Raw genomic sequence first — 14,012 nt, 5'->3', positions numbered from 1 at the left:
GCGTCGCAGCGGTGCAGGGGCAGCTGGGCCACACCGGCCGCGGAGCCCAGGTACAGCTGTTGCTGTGGGGGGAGAAGCGAGTGACCGAGCTGCGGGGCCCCAGGCCTCCCCTCCTGGGGAAGGTGCACCCATGCGTCCTCATGGGTACCGCAGTCTCAAACAGAGACCCCGGTGGCACCCAAGTCCCCTCGCATGGCCTTGGGGACTGCATCTGTCCTGCTTGTTCTCTCTAGAGCTGCTCCACTGCTCCCCTGAGCTGAGCTCTTTGCTCCCCATATCCTTCCACCGAGCTGTTCCTTCCCTGAGGCCAACAACTACGAACTGAACCATCTGAAACCGTGAACTAAGCTAATCCTCTCCTGCCAGGCGTGGTGGTGCACACCTGTAATCCCAGCACTTGGGAGGCTGAGACAGGAGGATCACTGCGAGTTCCAGGCTAGCTTGAACTACACAGTGAGACCCTGTCTCAAAAAGCCAAGTTATGAATTAAAACGCTCCTCTTTTAGATTGTGAGGTCAGGTATTGTGTCTGGGTGACAAGAACACTGACTACCATGCTGAGGGAAGAAAATATGGAAAATTACAAAGAGAAAAAAATGAAAAATCTGTAGCGGCTATGACCTTAGGAATTTTGTACAACTTTTGAAATGCTTGAACAAAGTTAAGCAAATGTAACATGTCAGCCAGAAAATTATATAAACACAAAATGAGACAAAAAATTTTTGTGATTTATCCAACATGTACTGTAATTGTACCATAGCTTTTTCTGCACTAGAGGACTGATTAATTGTAGCGTCTTACGTAAAGATTATGCAGACACTGAAACATGTAATAATATGCAGGTATGAGACTTCAAAACCAAATCTTAATTCCTCCAGTATTCTGTTTATAAAAAATAAGGTTCAGAAAAGCTACACTCTAAACAATGGCATTCTCTATAACATTACAAACTGCCTAATACTCAGAAATGATTAATAATTAACATTGCTTTTCCAAAGACTTTCATTCATGAACTACTTATATAAATAAGCAAATAAGTTGAGTGCAGATTGAAATAGCCTTCAGAATCTCAAAAATTATTAAGGTTATAAGGAAAGTTTATGTAAAAAAATAGTTCAGTGCTTAAAGCCAACCAACAGACTTACAATTTCCTAAAAAATAAAGGAAATAAGAGGGGAAGAGCAATGCCACCAAAACTAAGCCATGTGGAAGCATTTATCCTGATAATTACTGCTATACCACTAAATAGAAAAAATAAAACTATGGTACATTTTACTAGATGCTCAACTGTATACCATATCCCACTTTGTTCCTGTTTTCAACTTCAGTATTATGTTGACTGATGCTAAAACCCAGGACAAATTAAGGAGTTATGGGTAAATCCCTGGAAGGAAGAGTGAAATATTATTTTTCCTTCCTTTTTGTTTGGCTTCCGTTGGCCTCCCTAGTTTTTTTTTAAATGAAGTTAGATTATATCAAACAAAGCAATTTCAATGAGATAAAATGAAACTGATCCACAGGCTTACACAGAAAAGGAATCCTGTAGAAAGTTCTAGCAAATATCTAGAAGCATGATCAGCAGAGCTGGGTGTGGACATGCCAATCAGGATACCATAGTCCCGACTGCTTTAAAAACTGCTCACCAAATGGGTGGTACAGTAATGAATTCTCTGTGTTGGGCCATTAACTTCCAAGATTCATAAGCATAATTAATACTTAGAGACTCATGGTGTGTGACATTTGAGAAGGAAAAAATTACCCAACTAAAATATCTAAATCTGTCACAATTCTCTAGCAGAAAAACAGAGAAATAATGCACAGGAAGAATAGAAAAGCAAAAAAACGACAACTGAAATTTTCGTAATGAAAATAAAGATGCCAAAAATGAAATGCAACTCATTGTTCTTTCAATTTTATCATAATCCTGCAGGGTTATTTATATGTGCAGAAATGATATAATGCTGTCCAGGTGAAGTACAGGGGGTGATGCAGGGTCACTGGGCACAGTCCAGTCACCACCACGATGTGTTTCCACCCAGTTAGGCAGCACAGCAGGCTTCTTTCTGTCCTGTGCCACATGGGCCCACAGCAGGACCTGTGTGCACATCCCCAGAAAGTCAGTCCTAGCATTACTTGCCCCTCTTGTAAATACTGCCTCACTGAAAAAGATGCCTTAAAGCATGAAAAAAAAATTGAGTCTTATCTAAATGAAATCTAATGTCTTCCAGAAATGGAAAATGGAAAGTGTAGATTATTCTACTACTTTACTCTACAATGATATTTTTGATTCATCAACTGCTTCTGTTCACTTGGTGGTGAAATCTTGAATTTGTAGAGAATCTTTTAGGTAGCCCGAAGCACTTCAGAACAAAAAGGAAATGCATTACCAAACTAAATGTGGAGGTAATGTAATCAGGCTTGGCTATGGAGCCTGACAGAGAATAAATACATAATTCAAAAAATCATTACAGGAAAGAGTATCCCAGTCTAGCTCACATCCTGGAAATCCTCGGATTCCCTTGTCAACATGTGACAATTTTTAGATCATGAGAACAGGTGAGCACAACTCATGAAGTGTGAGGTGACAGACAGTATGTGCCCAGCGCTCCCTGCGCTGTGCCGCTCTGGGTGTCTGGGAAATCAGCTGTCTGTTTCGGTGTGTCCACGGGGAAAGGACACACGCTGGGCTTCACTGGCAAAGAAATCAGGGTTTCCTTCGGGGACAGAGTGGAGAGGCCATGAGAGAGGCAGACCTGAGACACGGATCGCAGCGTGGCAGGCAGACCGGTCAAGGGATCTTGCATTTTACCGTCGGTATGTATGTGAGAGGCACGTTACTTTCCTCTGGATTTTTCTTTTAAATTACTGATAATTAATCCAACTCATTGTCCAAACTTCTTTTTAAGTCACCCTTAATATGTTTGATTGAAGACTAGGTAACATTTAATAGGAAAAGAAAATTCGTTCAGAGTGTAAATGCCTCACATGTGCTGTGCATATTACTCAGTATTTAGAAGTCACGTGCTTTTAAAACTGTCTCGCCAGAATGTTCACTCGGTAAGCCTGGAAGGGACCCTCACATGCTGTCTTTAATCTCTGAATTCATGGCATCTTAGAATTTATCACTGAGGGGAGATTATTTTTCTATTTTCCTTTAATGTTTAGCCAAATTTAAAGTCACATTCTGTTTTTTCTAGCACACAACCTACTGAAAATGTAAAATTAACCTTCAAGTCAAGATTCTCCAACCATACATAGCAATTGCTTAATCTTATTAGCTTAGTTTTTGTTTATGTTCAAAATTAAATTACATTAAACATTTATTCTCAAATAGCCACTAATGCTAGTTTTGAAGTGCACATATATAAAATTCATAGAGGATGAAAATAACTTAAGTATTGAGTATACTATATGATAATGTCTGAAAAAGGAATGATGTGAATTTAAATAATGATTCTGGAAATATGTTTTTAAAACACAGATGATATTTATCAAAAACATAAGGGAAAGGAAAACTATTTTCAGTTTTAAATCTACCAGCTTATTTTAAGAATGGTATTTCTTTTCTCATGGCCACTTTTCTTGTACGGTTGCAACAGAAGTAGAATATTTGAAACACAGAATTAGCAAAATGATAGAACTGCGACAGGCTACAGTACCTGCTTAGTGGAAAGCTCCATTGTGGAAATAGGCGTTGGTTCCTGAAGAAGAAAACATGTAGAGTGTTTGGTCAGGGAGAAAGGCAGCCACTAACTCATTAGCTAAGGACGCGCAGTAAAACATTCTGGAGAGAAGACTCGCGATCATATGGAACAATACAACTGCAAAATAAGACTCGTGGAAGAAACCGCATAGGTGAGGGCCCCGTGGGTGGAGCTCACAGAGACCCTGGTGTTGCCCTGCCCGAGAGCCAGGTCCACACCAGCAGGGTAGAGCAGCGCTGGGCCTGGGTCGCTCGGAGGAAGGGCTGAGGCACCGCGGTCAGGCCCTTGCTAGGTGACCGGCGGAGGGTTTACAGACTACGGTTTTCTCTACCTTGCCTGCTGTCCAAAAGCCAGGCTCTGCCTGCATGAGCGGCCGTCATGGGCCCTTCAGAAGGTGGGAAGAGCAAAGCTCCAGCTGTGAGGCCACAGAAGTGGTCATCATGTGTGGGAGGCGGAGTGGGGCATGTGTGGCCGCTGGGGTTTGCACAGAGGTTGGGTTTCCGCTTGTGAACAGACCTGAGCCCCACATGGGGTGTATGTCAGCATGGCCCGTCCGAACGCCAGCACGCTCGGGAAACGTCCACTCTAACGGGAGGCCATCGTGCCTTGGCTGAACAGGCTTGGCTTCAGCTCCTGGCACCACTGAAGATGATGCTGGGCCTGGTTCCAGCCGTCAAGGATGAGCAGACTTTGGTATCGCAATGACTGTTAACTGTGCCTTTGCCTGACAGTACAGCCTGATCAGCACCCATGGACAGGCCAACGTGGTGTAACAAGTGCTCACCGGAAGTAACCATCACCAAGGAGCATGGCTGAGTGTTCAAGGTGGAGCTCACTGGGAGCGAGCACAGACCGCTCCTGGATACATGTAGAGCACTACAAGCTACAAACCTTGGTTGAAAAGTGCGGTGAGTATTTAAACTTAAACATTCTTACAATGGAAGACACGTTGCCATGAATTCCTCTCACAATCCTCCTTGCTGCGAACACCCTCGCCCCCCATTCTTGCTGCTCTCTGAAGCAGACCCGGCGTCCTCTTCCATGAGTGTCGTTCTGTGCACTGCTGTGACTGCTTTGATGTCCTGAAGCAATGCAAAACATTCACGTTTTGTGGTCATTGTGATTTCGGAGAAGACCCAGAAGGGCCAGGACACCAGACTGGATGAACAAGGTGGGTGGAGACAGTGACACCTCCCCAGCCTGCCTTTCTGTCGGAGGCCTCAGCGGCAGGGCTGAGTGTCTGCGGTCACGTCTCCTGCAGACACTCACCAAAGAGGACATCCAGAAGCCCTTCAGGAAGGGGAGAGCAATGAGATAAGAGTGCTCCAAGCAGAGGGGTTACTGACAACGCGTCCTTCACCATGACGACACTTAACATCTGCTGTAGAGCGGATCACACCCTGTGTGTCCTCCAGGCCAGTCCCTCCACCTCTTCCGTCATCTCCTTCGGCCGAGACAACACACGGCTAAGAAGACTTGGGTTTCAGGGGGGACCGATACCACCATCATCTCTTTGTCTACATAAAATTGATCCAGCATTGTGTAATTCACCCTACTCCTCCCCAAAGTAGAGTCTGAAGCGTGAACCAGAGTGGAGAATTGAGGGCTGACAAAGAGACGGGAAAATCACGTCTGAGACAAGCTGATGGACAGTGACTTTCAAAGTTGTGCACGGATGCCTGTATCAGGACAGGTACTGCATTCCGTTGCTCAGGTATCCAGTCAGCACCTCCCTGGCGTAGCTCACTGTGCCGTGGGTGTCCGGTCAGAGGGGCTGGGCGGGGAGAGGCTCCCAGGAGGAAGCAGGGCAAGGCTGACAGGACCCGAGGAGGGACCACAGCACCGTCTGACGGGGTTTGTCAGCGGCCCCTCCACGCGAGGCCGAGATTTGGCTTGTGTAGTTCACCACCGTGCTCTCAGCACCTACAACTGCACACGATTTTCGCAAGCTGTGAGTGGATCCTTGTCAGGTGAGCGGATGAAGGTCCCGCCCAGCTTCCCCTTCCCCCCCTGCGGCTTTCTCCACTCTGCTCTTCCTTCACTTCGGTCTGACGCGAGGGCAGCCGTCTCCCGCAGCGTCTTTCCTTCTCACTAAGCTGCGACTCTCCAGGCAGCAGTCCGAGTGCTGCGGGCACTGTCACCCCACGTCCCCGAGTCCAGCCCATCCCGTGGGGAAGGGAAGCCCACATCACCCACGAGCCCGGGCTGCTGAGTGGGTGCTTTTCTGGCTGAACTGCTTCGATGGAGTTCTGTGTTTTATGTGACACCGCTCGATACTTCCTGGCTACCTCTTCTGCTATATCCCCTGCACCTCAGAATTCTTCCTGGACTCTCCTTTAGCCTTCTGCACGGCTTTGAGCCCTCAGCCATGCCTAGCACATGGCTGCCATTGACTGCACCTTCCTGCTCGTTGCTGGACACTGCCTTCTTCTCCTTGAGCGTGCTCTCTCTTCTGCAGCTAATTCCTGGCCACAGGAGGCAGAACCCCAAATCTCCATCTTTACCCTGAATGGCTGAACTGAGAGCAAGGTTTTCTTCTTAAGCTTAACACAACCTGCCTGAGAAACATGAGACAAAGGACACAGATATGCACTAGATACGGCAATAATTTAGAGATTTCCAGTGGTTTTGCATTTTTATAGTTTAAATGAATGATACTAATTATTAAACAACTTTTGTTTTGCTTTGTTTTCTGTGGTACTGAGGATCGAACTTAGGACCTTGTGCTTGTAAGGCAGGCGCAGCACCATGGAGCTAAATCTCTGGCCCTACATAAATAACTTTTCATAGGTGTTATTGACCATAATGAAAGTAATGTCGCTGAATTTTATCTCTACTTGGATATGATCTTTAGCATTTAGTAATGCTAAATCAGTGAAATAAAGGGAATAGTCAATCACACCTACTCAGCTCTGAAAGACAAAGCTGATGATGAGATTTGGGCTTGTACAATATTGGAATAAATTCACCAACAGAAAAATCAGCTGGGGATTTAGTTCAGTGGTTCTACTGCCTATCTTGCAAGTGCAAGAATCTGAGTTCTATCCCCAGTGCCCCCCTCCAAATCAAAAGCCTTAGAAAATCTCCCAGAGTAACTTCTTCTACTCCAGGTCACATGAGAAATAGGTTAGGGTTATTATAAGCAGTTATCTTCAGGCAGGTTTTCACAAATTTAACATTCAAGGTGCAAGGAAAACACTTCTTTAACATTTAGTGTAACTGAAGTGAAGATTAGCTACGTCTATGTTCTTTGTAAAAATGAAGCTGGTTAATATTCACTTATTTTAGGCCCTTTGCCAAAACAAAAATGTAAATGACAATAAGTTATAAAACATAAATAAAGCCCTAACATACACCAGTCTCCATGGTATAATGTTATGGCCTCAATATTCATAAGTTAAGGTCCTAGCATCTCTTAGTTAATACAAACTTGGTTTTTTATTCAGGCCAGAAAATTAATGGCTCTTTGCAATATGGACAGATACGGCCTGTAGTTGAATTTTAATAGGCAATATACTAAGATGTGATGCATTTAAATAAGCTACCCTTTCTCAGAGAAACTGCTGGTGGCGAATACGACTTTCATTGAAAACAGATGTAGCTTCATAAGCATTTTTTACAAAACTGGCTTCAATTGGAAATTCAAATGATGTTCATGTAAAAATGAAATTAAAAACTTAGCATCTTCTCAAGATCTTCAGTGACTCTACTTCTGCGTGCTTTTCCAGATATTCTCATCCAGTCCTTATTAAACCTTCGCTTTTGCACTTTATAAAGCTGCTCAGTGAGCAGGCGGTTCTGCTACAGTGTGGAGGCTCCCTGAGCTCGAGTTAATAGGCGAGGTTTTAGAAAGCACCCATTACTCCACATCTGAAGGGAAATTAAACTCTTTCGTTTGTTTGCTCCGCTGTTTGCAGAACACTGCTGGAGCCTAAACAAAGGCCTGGGTGCTGGGTGCACCACAGCCAGAGGAGTAGGGCCCCCGCCTCCGATCCCAAGCCTGCCTGGGCCGGCCAGGAGGAAGAGGCCGCACCGACTGGAGCAAAAACCAGGGGGTCTGGGTCCTACCTCTTTAAAGTACTTTAAAAATAATATATATTGGTGGCATTTTCAAGCACCGTCAACCAGATTTTCATGTGCCTCACTAGTGAACGGTAGTGACCACGTCATAGGAAGCCTAACGTCAGAGGTGTTCAGAATCGCAGCCCTCACGCTGAGAGGGACTTCGACCAGCTGCTTCAGCACCGCAGGGAGCTCAGCAGAGGCTCCTACATATGGCTTCGCCGCCCACTTAGAGTCGGGCAGTGTCTCGGTACTTCAAGGTCATTCTGAACATTTAATAGCCAGTCAGCCATTTCTCGAGTCCTGCAACAGCGCCAATTTCATTTTGCCTCTTCTTACCTATTAATACCAGTTTTACTCTAGTATGGAGATGTTTTTATTACCAACCAATACTTTTCTTGTAAGACTGCCTGGGATTTGATTTCACCTAGAAGAGAAGTAACTTTGCTCTAACAGAAACCCCCAGAACGTTCTGTGATCACTCAGAGTCCTTTCCTAAAGCCAATCTCAAGGCAAGGACAGGCGTGGTGGTGCTGGATTTAATCCAGGAGTTTACTCAGTCCAGCAGGGGCCTGCCTCCTGGAGATGATAACATGGGGCATTGAAGGGTCGGTTAACGCAAATGTGTGCATGCACACGTATGTGGGTGTGTGTGACCGTGTGCTGTGTGTGTCTAAACCAAGAACATCAGGCACAGACGTGACCCTGGATCTCTACCTTGTCTATTTACCTTGTCAAACTACAATAATACTCAGGCTGAGCTTTTATTTTATCTTATTTAGTTTTACTTTAAATGGAATGATCCCGGCTCCATAGAAACAGATACTGTCACATTTCCCCGTCCTTTCCACCGTTTCACTGTACATGGCTATCACTTTAATGTGTTGTGTTTTTTTTTCTCCACTGCAAAAATTAAACAAAGTTTGACAGTGAAATATTCCAATTGCTAGATCACGATATATGTATGAACTTTGGCTGATAGAAGAGAATGTTGAAAGTAAATATTTCTCTAAACTCTGCCCAAATATGTTTTGTCTACTTGAGTGTCAAAGAAATAATAATGACAATATGCATAGCAAAGAATATGGAAGAAAACTAGTATGGCTTCAGTAGAAGGAGATGTGTTCCCGGCTGCAAGAAAAACCTTTGTTTTATAAAGTTGCAGACTGCTAAACAATCATTTCCATACCAGCACAATGGTTTATATGTACTTGTTACAGATTACAAAGAATTTTTCTCAAGATAATTTAAACGCCACACAAGTGTTGTATGGCAGTCATCACAGCTATACATTAAAGATTGTGTACTTGTAACCAATAACGACTATTAAATATCTTATAAAATGATTGGCTTTGAGCATCTCATGATTTTGTTATAGGCGTTTTAACAGTTCAGATTAAATTGAAATTCTTTTAAATTGAAATTTTATGAATATCCCAAAGAACATTAGTAAAAGAAGGGAATTAAGTGATAGGAGAACACCACCATTAAAAGTCCTGATGTGATTTCAGAAAATGCAAAAAAAAAAAATTAATTGCACTAAAATAACCCGGAACAAAGTCCGTCCTTGAAGCCACGAGACTCAGCACACAAGAGCTCATAAACTCTGCGAGTTCAGGCCCACTTTTCCAGCACTCATGTCTGTGCCACTGGGACCTCGCGTAGGCCAGGACTGTGGCAGACACTGATGTATATTTATTTGCTGGTGAATTAATAAGTGGACTCTATTTTAAGAATGTATGACAGCTGAAGGGAAATACGCAAAAGAAACATGGCTAACACTGGCAGAGTCAGGAAATAATTAACACGCTCCTAAGATAACCTATGCTAGTGCTGCCTTGGAACTTCAGTGGCCAACAGGGGAGGCAAACTGAATGTCGAAATATATGTAGTTAATTAAGCTTCCGGACTGTTAGGAAATTGTATGGGACCAGATCACCAGGATAGCTTGCTGCGGTATCTCGTTCATCTTCCTGTAAGTATAGTCTCCTTGAGGAAGCTTTTGAACACTTTCATTTCTCGTATTTTAGTTTTGCTCCAGTATTACTTCATTCATTCATTTAATGAACATTGATTGAAAATATATTTTCAGCTCTGGAGATCTAACAATAGGCATAAGGCAGCAATTTATAAATCCACTCCTGGTGCCTGTAATTCGTTTGCTAACTCGCCATGGACTGTACAGTGGATAACAGTGCATTTGGGTAATTGTATTTTTAAAATTTATAGTCTAAAGCATCAATGTGTTTGTTTATCAAGGTCACTTATGGGACACGATTAATAATAAAGATTAATCAAATCTTTGTAACTGACATTAACAAAAGGTGAGAGCACTTGACTTTAAAACCAGAATCATGATGATTTTATTATTTTGAAAACATAACCCATGGATTAGTAGAAATGCCTACAGGAAATTTTACATCAGATAAATGAAAACAGTAAAGTAGTTTTAGCTGTAACATTTTGATCACAGTGCCTGCCAAAGTCCTTAGTGGTTGAGGTGAGGCCCCTCTAACTCTTGCGTCTCCCCCAGGGACAGAGCTGTTCTTGTCACGACACTTGACAGAGCCATCTTGGAGCTCACCTGAGGAGCCTAAGCTCTTGGCTAGCACTCTTAGTTTCTTAATGCTAAATACTGTGTCACAGCTTACAGGTACATGCTTTGAAAACAATCACGGTTTTAATGGAATACACACTAGGAACTCGCCATGTTTTTCTCCATTTTTCTCTCCAAGATGTACAGAGTAGTGAGCAAGTGCATGTCGGATCAGCACCCTACCACAGAAACATGGGGCACGAGGGGTCTGGGCGACTTTGTTCACCATGAAGCATCAGGTAAGAGCTTAATCCAGCCTCTACATTTTGTAGATAAACTTTCTGAGCCACAGGAGACTAAATGAGATCATGTGGGGTGTGAGATTAGATTCAAGATTTCCCCATTTTTCTGTCTACCCAGTTCTTCCAATTTCTTTTGCAGTTATAAATGTTTCACAATGTATTCGTGCCGTTCTTTCACCACAATATTAAAATAATACTATATAGGAATCTACTTCCCTGTCATGCCAAAGCATGCTGCCATTCGCACTGCCTGGACACTCAGGCGGTTCCCTGCTGCCCTCTCTCCGTTCCCCTACTTTCCCCCAAAGCCACCATGTGGCCCTCGGTGACTCAGGCGAAAGGACATGCGTCTTACATTTCTTCAGCGTGTACATTGGGAATCTATAACCAACTTGCTACTAGTGGTATAAAAGCTCAGCAGACTTTGCTAGCAAATGATTTCCTTCAGAAAATATGATAAAAATTCACACATAAGCCAAACATGTATGCAATGCATTCATTATTCGGCCGTGTCCGATGCACCTCCCTTTGGGCCCCCACAGAAGCTACACATTCCCCCAGTTGGGGCAGAGGGTGCTCGAGAAGAGGTTTTCAGAGGGTGGGGAGAGGAATTTGTTCACTGAGGTGACTTATGTAAATAATATAAAATGTAAATCATATATTTTATCATTGAGAAAACAAAATCCGAGCCAGGAATATATTTCCTTACCTCTTTAGTTTTAACTAGCATTGAAAGTTTCAAGGTTTATTTTGACTAGTGTCTGGCTTTCGAATTGACAAGCTAATTAGAAGGGCATGCCAGACTGCCGGTCCACGCGGGGTCCAGCGCCAGCTGTCTTGTGGGGGAGCCCGCAACTGAACTTGTTGACACTTGAAATTAAGCAGCACTCACCCGGAAAACTGTCATCTCTTCTAGCAGAACCTCTTCTAAATCATGCCAGGTCTCCTTAGGAATTGAGACGACTTTCAGAACAGTCCCAGCATCTTTGAGAGAAAGCATGTGAGAAGACCACCATTTAAATGGGTCTGATTAGAATTTTGGGTTAGTGGGGCTGGGGATTTAGCTCAGTTGTTCTGCTGCCTGCCTCACAAGCACAAGATTCCCAGTTTGATCCCCGGTACCAAGCAACAACAACAACAACAACAACAAAAACAAAAGCAAAACAAAGAAGAATTTAGGTTTAGTGGAGGGAATTAGGATTTGTTCAGAAAGAAAAATTGGACCTCTTTCTTCCTTCTCATTATGACTTTTTTGCCAAAGTATTATCAAACCGTACATATTCACATGCATCTCTTGCAATTTACAAAGTATAGAATAATTGTCTTGGAATAAAAAAAAAGGAAGATTTAGAAATATATTAAGAGTTGATTAAGGTTTTAACTGAATTCTTTAAGAAATGCAATAACCACCACAGAAATTGGGTAGGTTGAATTATTTTATGTGTATTTTTTAAAAACCCATTAACCACCAGTGTCTTAGGAATAAAAAAAAAAACAGAGCAATATGGACTTGACATGGAGATATTTCCACTTTGGTTGTGGCCTGGGGTCGCTACTAGGGAAGACTCAGCAGGGACAGGAAGGCAAGGATTGCGGTCAAGCAGCAAAGCCGTAGCCTCTGTGTCTGGCTGCTGCTGGGTCCCTGGAGCTGGGGCTGAGGCCCTCAGAGGTGCAAAACAAACACTTAGGGCCACTGATTATCGTAGTCCTTCACTCGTTCGCACTTTCGTTAATTAACCGTAAAGCATTAAAGAAATGTAAAATGCAGAAGCAAACATGGTAAACAATTAAGCTAAACACATTTTGACAAGATTTTCTTCTAATTTTCAGGGGCCATCATTTTCCTCAAAGCTGGGTTAAGACAACATTAATCTTCTAATATTCTAGGTATGAAGACCTTAGTCTCTCAATGTTCCAGCTCTGACTAAACTAGGTCAATTTCTTTACCTCCAAGGAGTCCGCCTCAAACAGTTTTAGCAGACTGCTTGTGAGGAAAATCTTGCCACTAAGGAACCAGTTACACCAGAACAAACAATCCCACACATTCATACTATGGAAAACGCTTTTAAGGGACCAACACAGTGTGCTATACATCACCAGGAAGGGCTGCAGGTCATCCCTTGTAAACTTAGTTCTCTTTTAAGAGGATCCTTCTATGTTTACAGGACCCCAGACTGCTCATAGCACTGAAGATTAAAGTGAAATTAGGTTAATCTGCCCAGGGCTTCTCATCAGGTCTCCAGTACCCAAACACAACTTTATCTGTGTTCTAGATCAAGTTTTACCGAGTAGTATTTCACACAATTTCACACAAATTGAATCAGATTACTCAACTAGTATCCATGCGGCATGCTGTGCAACTTAGTTAAAAGATAAAATTACTGTAATCAGTTTCCTCTGCTGACAGTTGACCCTGCTCTGGACTGACTTAGAGCCGTGCACATCATCAGGTATTGGACATTCTTGTGAAATTGGTTCCTTTAAGGACAATCTGTGTCCGAGGGGGATTAAAGGCTCAGGAGTGCCTGCCTTTCTTTGGCCGCATACCCAGAAGCAAGCTTGTTGCTTTGACAGACAGTGAGGAGCCTCTCCAAAGAGAAGCTGGAGGGGCAACGAAGGCCAGTGTGACAGTGTTGAACAAGCTGCAATCAGCCTGCAGAGAGCTCAGCAATATGACAGCAACACACATACTGATGGACGCTGAAGGGAAATCCTACGACTTCACGTTTTCTAAAGATATTTATAACCTGACATTGGTGCTCGCAATTCACTGACTTTTACAGGAGCCAGAAACTCACTGGGAACCTTTTAATTGATAGGGAAAATTTCTTAATGTATTGGGCAGAACCTGATGCTATCACTCCCGAGAGCCAAAGTGTCACCCAATTTCATTATAAGAACTTAAGCCTTTAACATGTAGACTGCACAGTTGCCATCCTTCTGTAGCTAATGTAATTTTTCTCTGCTTCTTACCAAGGGAAAATAAGTGTTATTATACGAGGCTGCAGCAGGGTGCACTCTGTTTTCCAGTGATTTATGTTAGCTAACAGCATTAATGGAGACTGGGAATCTGTTACCTTAGAATCTGACCCTAAGTAGCACACTGCAGACTTGTAACTGGTATTCTCACAGTAACGCTACCACTCAGAAGAGTGGGGGAAAACAAAACAGCATGCAATAATGATGACGATGATGGAATTAATTCTGAAAATATAGCTCCAAACTTTTCTTCTAATAATGAAACTAGTAAAAAAAAATACATCAAAATATCTACAGAAGTGAATCTGATGATCAGTTAGATCAGTTTTGTCATTTTTCTTTTCTTTGGGTACCGGGGATCGAACTTGGGTCCTTGTGCTTGCGAGGCAGGCTGCAGAGCCACTGAGCTAAATCCCCTGCCCTAAGCAAT

At 43.1% G+C, this 14,012-nt stretch overlaps 1 protein-coding gene across 1 annotated transcript in view; it reads right to left on the bottom strand.

Moving 5' to 3' along the window:
* The window catches only part of Sema3a (semaphorin 3A), a 396,022-nt gene that overhangs the window by 22,868 nt on the left and 359,142 nt on the right, over positions 1–14,012 (bottom strand). Inside the window, 4 exon segments of the mRNA XM_019209424.2 lie at positions 1–6; positions 9–62; positions 3,659–3,700; positions 11,496–11,587. The exon segment at positions 1–6 is cut by the window's left edge and continues 122 nt beyond it. Of these exon segments, the coding sequence (XP_019064969.1) occupies positions 1–6; positions 9–62; positions 3,659–3,700; positions 11,496–11,587 (194 nt within the window).

Source organism: Fukomys damarensis, unplaced genomic scaffold (assembly GCF_012274545.1).
Source record: "Fukomys damarensis isolate Sample0158 unplaced genomic scaffold, DMR_v1.0_HiC HiC_scaffold_4, whole genome shotgun sequence".
Taxonomy (NCBI): Eukaryota; Metazoa; Chordata; class Mammalia; order Rodentia; family Bathyergidae; genus Fukomys; species Fukomys damarensis.
The sequence above is the reverse complement of the archived record's forward strand: the minus strand, read 5'-3'. Positions and strand labels throughout refer to the sequence as shown.